At 37.9% G+C, this 8,695-nt stretch overlaps 1 protein-coding gene across 1 annotated transcript in view; it reads right to left on the bottom strand.

Moving 5' to 3' along the window:
• Window positions 1-462: 462 nt before the first annotated feature.
• Window positions 463-8,695, bottom strand: part of LOC104166463 (focadhesin-like) — a gene marked incomplete at its 3' end in the record, with an annotated part of 46,140 nt that continues 37,907 nt past the window's right edge. The window contains exons 14-18 of the mRNA XM_009706437.1: window positions 7,813-7,854; window positions 5,180-5,288; window positions 4,560-4,676; window positions 2,245-2,483; window positions 463-552 (exon numbers count right to left, since the gene is read on the bottom strand). Coding sequence (XP_009704739.1) covers window positions 463-552; window positions 2,245-2,483; window positions 4,560-4,676; window positions 5,180-5,288; window positions 7,813-7,854 — 597 coding nt within the window. The remainder of the gene's footprint in view (window positions 553-2,244; window positions 2,484-4,559; window positions 4,677-5,179; window positions 5,289-7,812; window positions 7,855-8,695) is intronic.

The raw sequence follows: 8,695 nt of genomic DNA, 5'->3' as shown, positions 1-8,695 counted from the left end.
TCATCTGTGAGAAGGGATGGCTTTGGTGGCACCCGACAGCATCTCCAGCACTGACAGGAAAGGACTGAGGAGATGTAGCTGGGCTCTTGCATGGTGGGAGGCTGACAGGCAGTGGGCACAAGCTGAAACATCAGATATTCATGTGGAGATTAAGGACAGGCCAAAAGTGGAGCCAAGGCTCAGAGGCATTGTGCTGTCTCCAAATGTTGGGAGTTTCAAACTCTGACTGTAAAGCCTTGGGCAATGTAGTTCAAATCCAGGGCTAAGTCTCTTTTGGGGAGCGATGTGGACATCTAAAGGTCCTTGCCAGTCTGCACAAGTTGCTGATTCTATCGAAGTACTCAGAACAGGCTGGCTCCTTATCCTATCCTATACTCTTCTGCGTAGAATTAAGGAATAAAAGCATGAATTAAAAAGGTGGAGCTCAAAATAAAAATATCATCAGTAATGAAGGAAACTTACTTGTACTCCAGACTGGTGTCAAAGCAGCAGTCTTCTAGCACATCTAGGGACTTCATTAGAACTAAGTTCATCTGTTGACCGGCTACATCACTGCAAAAACAAAACAGAAAAGAAACCAAAAAATCCAAACCACAGCTCTGTTCTTTAAATCATATAGGATATTAAAGCTCCTGCTAAGACTGAACACTCCAGTAAAGAGAGTTCTTTTCTTGCTGTAACAGGTTCTCATGCTAGTCTGTAAGCAATAACTGTATGACTGGCATGTGTGTCACATTCATATAAACATACTCATATACAAATAATAAAAACATATTCAGACCTTAACCTGCAACCATTGTTCCAACAACACCCAGAAAGAAACGCAGCATCCAGGATTTGTAAAACATGCCTGACAGCAGGAGGAAGATACTGATAGAACATGATCTCAGCTAGACCTGTAACTATTCATAAGCTGAATATTTATACATTTTAAGATATTAGCTCTGTAAATCAATCTCTCCATCTACTTGCCTAACTTACTGATAAAAAAAGGAAGCATTTACAGCTCACTCCAAAGACGTCATAGGGACACCCCTCTTATAAAACACGCACACAGTTTTCTTAATGAACAGGACATCTTTAATGCAAACTAACTCTATGATTCGATATTAGGTATAGGTACACGCCTTCAAGTTTTGCTGTTGTTGCAAGTCAATGCTTGGAAGAATGTGCGAGATTTAGCTTTGAAACTATGCAAGGCAGTGGAAGAATAAAAACTGATACAGTCCACAAGAAATTTTTAGATAAATTTATTAATTTCAACACCCCTCGCCAAACAAACAAAATCCCCACACCAAAATAAAGATTCACATACTCCAAAACACCAAGCTGGTCTAACATCATTCTCTTTAAGAGCCTTTTAATGCTTCTACGTAGCTCAGTTGTCATCACTGACTAATCATCTAGATAGTTCATCCCCAAATTATATGGGTGAGTCAGAGGTAGGAAGGCATCAAGACACTGAAGCACAAAGACTAGAACAGCAATGCTGCACAGTGTTTTAACAAAGGCAGGTGCGTTGGGAAGATTAGTTTCACTGAGCAAATTAACAACTGACAGACAGATCTGTCTGATACCTGTGCTTGTGCACCAATTAAATGTTTATTATGGGTATATAGACAGACAGAATCCATAGTAGTTAAGAAGCTGGAGCAATCTAAAGACAAACCTACTTCTTAATTTGTCTGGAATCACTGGAAATTTGCAACTGATGCCAACTCTTTTGTAAAGGAGGCGTTTTCTACCAACTTCAGAACATCTCTTTGCTGCCAACACAGCTGCAACAGCATGCTTTAAAGACAGCCTGTTATACTACTTCTGTTGTAGCTCCTGCCTCACATGTGTAACTCACATAATGTAAGAGGACGCTATCCAGTGTCCAGAGCACCACTTAGAAAGGAACTGATGAGAACTGTGAATTATTTTGCAGTTAAATCTCCCAGGGCAGCTAGTCCCCTTTAAAAGCATACGTATGGCTCTTCTAGCTGACTGCTTTGCACATGTACCTTGGGATATTAGGAAAATTAATCATTCATCCTGAAAGAATGGCAAAATATCCAGGATAGCACTGCGTGGTGGTGGCAGTGGTGAAGACTGATAACAAAAGACACCTTTTAAGAAATGTTGCAGAGCCCGTCAAGAATTATTTGCCTATGACTTGTAAATACTTTAATTCCTCAAGGCTACATGCAGGAAAAAGAAGGAAGTTATTTGCACACCTACATTACATATGTTAATCCTTACCTGACTTTTTCTTCATACAAACGTGAGATAAACATCCCCAAACCAAGGCCCATGTGGATTTGAACAGCCTGAGACTCATCAGCATTTGATTTCCCAGGCAACCTGTCAGTCAGCATATTCAAGACCTCCTCAATCTTCTCCTTGCATGATACAATAAAAACTGGCACCAGGAGAGATAAAGCAGTGGCTGCACAGGAACGTGCTATAATACTAGCAGTATTTTCACCCGAATAGGATTTCTAGAAAAAAATAAAAAAGAATTTTTTTTCTTTTCCTCTTGGAAGAGGGAAATAAAATTCCTTTCCAGGTAGTAACACTCAGTACTTTAGGCATTTAAAATAAATACCTATACAGCAATCAGCAGCACAGATGTATTGCAATCTGGCAATAAACAGTATTTCATGGAATTGCCTATGGTAACTTTTCCACTTGCCTTACCTTGTAAGCACCTTAAAACTAGGATAATTCAGAATACAATTTCTAAGTGTAAATAAGGTTGTTAAGTATGAAACTGTAAGCAAAGGGTAAGTCAGGATGCAACTAGAACTTAACAGCCAGTCTGCACATAAATACGATGGTCTATTTTAGTTTTCACCTTTGCTGTTAAAATATCCAGCAGCGTGATCAGAAGGGCAAACAGAAATCAGCCATGATGTTAATATAATTCTGTAATTATAACACACCAAGAATATAGAGTTGGAAAAAGCACTACCTTAAAAGCATCAGACCTAGTATGACAAAATATCATGAGATCTTGCAAGATAACCAGTAGAGATGCTTTCTAGAAGAAAGATCCCTTACAAGGTTTTTAATTCCTTTCCTTTTTGGAAGGTAAAATCCATACAGCTACCTCTACTTATAAAGCAATGGACTGATATTAAGTAATAGCCTAATACATAGTTATTAAATTCCACGTGCAACTCTGAAAAGAAAAAAAAAAATCTCATCAGGACGCAAGGCACTCTGAAGACAGTAATTTCTCTTGTGTGTCTTAGAAGTTTACAAGCATAAGATATTTTATTTTTTTTTTTAAACAGAGTGGATTTTAGAAGTGAAACGTCACATTGTTCTATCTCAAAACCACCTTTTTTAAACAGCATTATTTTCAAAGGCAGGACTCACAGAACAATTCAGCAAAAACTGCTGGTGCCAACCAAGTAGCTGTATCTCCTTACGTCCAACCTGTCTAGTGTTTATTTAACACTATTAATACTATTATTTATTAATAATTTATTTATTGATTTGGTGATCTATGTCCCCTATCAATGATGATAGGCGTCATAAGCCAGAGCTGATTCAGGTCCATCAGTAATTTTTAGCTTTTTGGTGCTAACATCTCACTACTGGACTAAACTCAGTTCATGAATGCAGTTAATGAAGTTTCAGACAGAAAACATTATGATACATTAGGAGGCTGGTATTTGGCCTTGTAGGACCTAAACTCCTTTCCGCATCAATGACACAAAGAATCTCCAACCTGGTTGTTTTCACCACAGATAGTCAAGAGTTAGCAATACTTATTCTTTAAGGTCTATACTGAGCTTTCAGTCCATCTCCAGGTCCTACTTCAGAACTGCTTGATACTTATATGGAACATTATGATACATTAGGAGGCTGGTATTTGGCCTTGTAGGACCTAAACTCCTTTCCGCATCAATGACACAAAGAATCTCCAACCTGGTTGTTTTCACCACAGATAGTCAAGAGTTAGCAATACTTATTCTTTAAGGTCTATACTGAGCTTTCAGTCCATCTCCAGGTCCTACTTCAGAACTGCTTGATACTTATATGGCTTGAGAATTTCAGGCTGGTTATCACACTGTAAGCACATATGATACAACTTCTACTGGCCCTCAGGGGTTCAAGAGACACCACAAAATAAGGATCACTGGCTCCATAGCTATTAGATTTTGAGAAAGTATGCATTTCAGATCCCTAACGAATGGTGACAGAATCACTCAAGAATTTGACAGGGTGGTCTGAGGAGAGTCTGTTCATGTTAGAAGGTTTTGTTTAGTATGTACAGGCTGAATATTCTAGGTTTTGAAGGGTTTTTTGTTTTTGTTTTTTAAAAATCTCCTTCATTCATATATCCTCACATGTGGTTTTACTATTTTGGTAATAAAACAAAAACTCAAGACAAACCCAAATATCAGCAGAAAACACAATGAAAAAAAAAGAACAAAATCAAGAAAAGTTTGGGTTTTCCTGTATTGCAACTACTACAGGGCAAACAGAACCAGGAAACTGTACACCAAGAACTCCACGTATGAAATACAGATATATTCTCTTGCCTTTAACACCACAACACGTACCTGGTAGAACCATGGGAAGACTTGACCTTTGGGGCGATAGCGGCTATTCACAATACTAAAGAGCGTCTCCATGACCATAGTAATCCAGTGTTTTGTGGGAAGAAAATCAGCTTCAGTCTGCAAAAATCAAACCCAAATATTTATCATTATTTTTTCTTAAATCAGGTCCTACCTGAACAAAGGCTCAGCAGCTGATGTTCCAGCTATGACCCATTAAGAGTGAGATTATTTTGTCATTCTTATGTACAGTAAGTAGCATGATTTACTTGCCAATGCTGACCCTCCAGACACTACTATTGAACAGGTACTATTCAATGAAAGCAAAAATAATGAGAAAAGAGCCTGGCTGGGCTTCAGTGTCCACTAGACCTCTATCTCATCTGTCAAAACCAACAAATACATGTTAGTGAGTATGTTTCCTGTGAGAAGGTGCCTACACACTCTGACTACTTTTGTTTAGATCACAGAGTAGCTACCGATGGCATTCACTGAGTAAGGTGAAACTTGAACTTCAAAATGTGAAGTACTTCATATCCACTTACCAGCCCCACAAACACCTGGTCATATTGCTTCATTTTATTTCACTAAAAGTAGAGAATCCCGTTCCCAGATTGACTCACCTCAGTCATCCCTTCAGTGTCTGAGGAGAGGCTGCTTTCATATTTGGCTACAGCAACTGCAAGACCAGTTATGGCAAAAATAGAGTTTCCTTTCACCACTGGGCTGTCTCTGGACAGAAAAAGGCAAACAGTTAAGAAGCGTAATAGAGAGGCAGGTAACAAAACATGTAACTCAATGCAGGAAAGTTATGCTACAGGTGGTCCAGGAGGGAAGGCCTTTCCACGTATCAACTTTATTGGGCTGTCTTCTAGCTCAGCAAAAGTCTATTGCATTTCATTGTCAGGAATTAGAGAAAGAATGAAGGAGAGAAGCGCTTCAGTCTTTTTTCTCGTTTGTCTTTTTTATAAAGCCTAGCACACACAAGGTTGTATAAAAATACAGTCTTGCTCCCACTATAATGAGGACTGCCACCTGCAGAGCAAATAGCACTCACAGAAATGCACCAGTTGGTCTTTGCTAGTACAATCTCTACACAGGAGCACACAGAAAGCTTTTCAAACAGAGAATGCTTGACAGGCAGGTGCCACTTCACTGCAACAGCATCTATGCAGGAGATTTAGCAGAGCAGTCATCAATGAAATCTCAGCTTAAAAAAAATGTTTTTAATTACTCCCCTATGCTATGAAAACATTAACATCATGGGAAATGACAGGTTTCAAAGAATATCAACTTCTACCACAGTGCAAATCTTTACTTTTAAGGAACTCAAGAAAAGAAATCTGCCACTTACAAATAAGAGAGAGAATATAACTGTGTTCAGTTTCATGGAAAGATAGATACTGATATCCCACTCATTCCCAGAAAAACACAGTGTAATATAATCCTGCTGGAACTCTTAGTTGTTCTACAATAGCAGCTGAACAATACAACTGTACTAGACCACTTACAGTCTTACACTAGACCAGTACACAGTGTAGTACACTTTTTGCATCAGTCTTCCATTTCTAAAAAATTACTCAACTGTTGCTGTAAAAACACACCTACACTGCAAATCTAGGCAATTGTTCCAGACCCAAAGATCTCATTTGCACAATAAAAATATTTTTGGATTTCTGGTTTGCTTTTTAAAATAAGACACAAAGGTCTTAGTGCAATGTCATTGACCTCTCCTGTTTGGAACACTGAAACTATTTCCTTTCAGATAAGATACCTACAAGTAATTACAACTAGGTGCCTAGTTAAGTTCTTTGAAATTTCCCTGTATCTCTTGCCTTAAATAATTTCCTAATCTCTGTATAGAACCTCTGTTGTTGTTGATCATCAAGTTCTAAAAGGTTACATTTCATGATGTACCTCAAACATAGAGAAACTTCTAAATACACACACTCATGAAAGCTGGATGCTTTAAATTTAATGAAGGTAAAAATCACCATCCTAAGAAGCCGCAAGAGGAAAAAAAGCAGTGTCTTACTCTTTATTGAAAATATGGGGGGAAATGGCAGTATTTTCTTTAAAAAAAGTCAGTAAACACAAGATGTTCTAGAGATGTGATCTATGCACAAGAAATCCTTCTGCTGTTACTTAAAGAAAATTCACCACTCCCTCACAAATTAGGCAATGCTTCTACCTCAACTAGTTTTGCTAACGAACTTCTATAACTAAAATCATAACTTTAATCTTGAGACATAGAATAAAGTTTATTATTTTTTTCCACCTTTATCTACCTCTTTCTACTACCCTACTTTAACACATGTATTTATTGAGGACCTAAAATAGCAAACAGATCACCCAATTTCAACCTCATTTAACTGACTCCTTCAAGATGGACTGACATGCAAGGAAATGGAACAGCTGGGATTATTTTGAATAGCTGAACAATGATAAGTTAAAAAAGGAGAAAGTTCAAACCTTTATAGGAAGTCTTAATTAAAATCTCCAGAACTCTCAACTCGCAAAAATATTTTCAACTAGTCTTTGACATATTTACATTACCAATGTTGAAACAGTCTGTGAGATTTCACTGTAATTCTTTCATTGATGACATCTTTATGAATTAAGATTTTCTAAGTACTTGTTCTTATGAGGATTCACTATTTCTGACACTTTTGCTTAACCTGGTGCAAGTGGTCAATTTCAGGTTAACCAAGGGCAAAGCATAATAAGAAGCCAGCTGCCAGTGGAGAGCAAAAGGAAGAAGTCAAGCAACTTTAGCAGTCTATGAAAGAAGGCTGAGACACATATTCCTGCCTGAAAGCCATGTGCCAATTCTAACAGCAAATGAACAAGCCTGTCACAATCTGAAAACATGTAATTTCCTGCCTTTCGTGGCATCTTGGCACAAGAAAGACACCTTAACAGAAAGTGGCACAGTTTTGAAGAGCTCATACTCCACTAAAGACCAGCCAACTTCTACATAAGTGAAGCTACTTGAGGCAAAGAGTCTGCTAGTTAAAAAAAGAACAGACTAATAATGCATACAGCACAACCCAAGCATTACTCAAAACATTAGGCATCAGGCAGACACAGTCAGTGGTAAAAATCTCAAAACATACAGTGCGGAAGAGTTTCTTTCCTGACAGCAGTCATGCAAAATCATGAAACTGGCAGATAACCAATTGCCAAAAGTATTATCTTACATCTTCTGCCACAAAAGAGAACTCACTTTTATCTGTAATAAATTAGCAATTCTTACTTGGAAGAACCTTTGATGACATCAGTCAACATATCTCTGACCCTGCAACAGAAACAGAAAGAATTTACACCACATTCATTATACTATAGCATGAACTCAGCTCATTTCCCCTTATGCCTTACACATGTCCATTCTAGGTTAACAATTATCTCATCCAGCTATCACAAGATATAGCACAAATTAATCACAAGCATTAAAACTGGAAAAGTGCTTACGTACCACCCAACATTTCTTCATGTTTGTGTGCACTCCTAATGTTTTATAAAGGGCTCTTGACTTCATACCAGTTTTTGTACAATGCAGGTTCATGCAATAGCCACAAATCTGTTCTTCGAGCTGTCACACATGAGCTTCCAGATCACTGTGCTATGTCTTAGCATAATAAAATCAGAACGTTTTACAATGAATAACCACAACAATTTATCCAACACTTACTATAGTCCTGGAAACCACTATGGGCAGTTACGCTATTAGGCAGTATAGTAAGCTGAATCCATTTAAAATGAAAGCCATAGGAGTAGTTACAATTTCTTACACATTACTGTAGTCAATTTATAATAGCCTACTTGTCTGCATTTGTTGAGTTTTGCATTCATATCAAGACAGAAGTAGAGATGCAGTGAATCTTCTACGTTGCCAGGTTTGGGTGAAGAAAGATCCTCTATACTACAACTTACAATACCATCCTGGCCATGACTGTTGTCCTATAGAAAAAGATACACTCCAATCACAGTTTTTTAAGACTCAAAATGCATGCCTCGTAAAATAGGGCCGTATGTTAGAAGACTAAGTTATAATCAGGCTTTAACAGAAACCTACTCAGGCTTTAAAAGAAACCTACTTGGCCTTTCCTTCATAACCACACTGGTTTTGCACACAGTTT

The sequence above is a fragment of the Cariama cristata genome, unplaced genomic scaffold, assembly GCF_000690535.1.
Source record: "Cariama cristata isolate BGI_N322 unplaced genomic scaffold, ASM69053v1 scaffold10430, whole genome shotgun sequence".
NCBI classification, from domain to species: domain Eukaryota; kingdom Metazoa; phylum Chordata; class Aves; order Cariamiformes; family Cariamidae; genus Cariama; species Cariama cristata.
The sequence above is the reverse complement of the archived record's forward strand: the minus strand, read 5'-3'. Positions and strand labels throughout refer to the sequence as shown.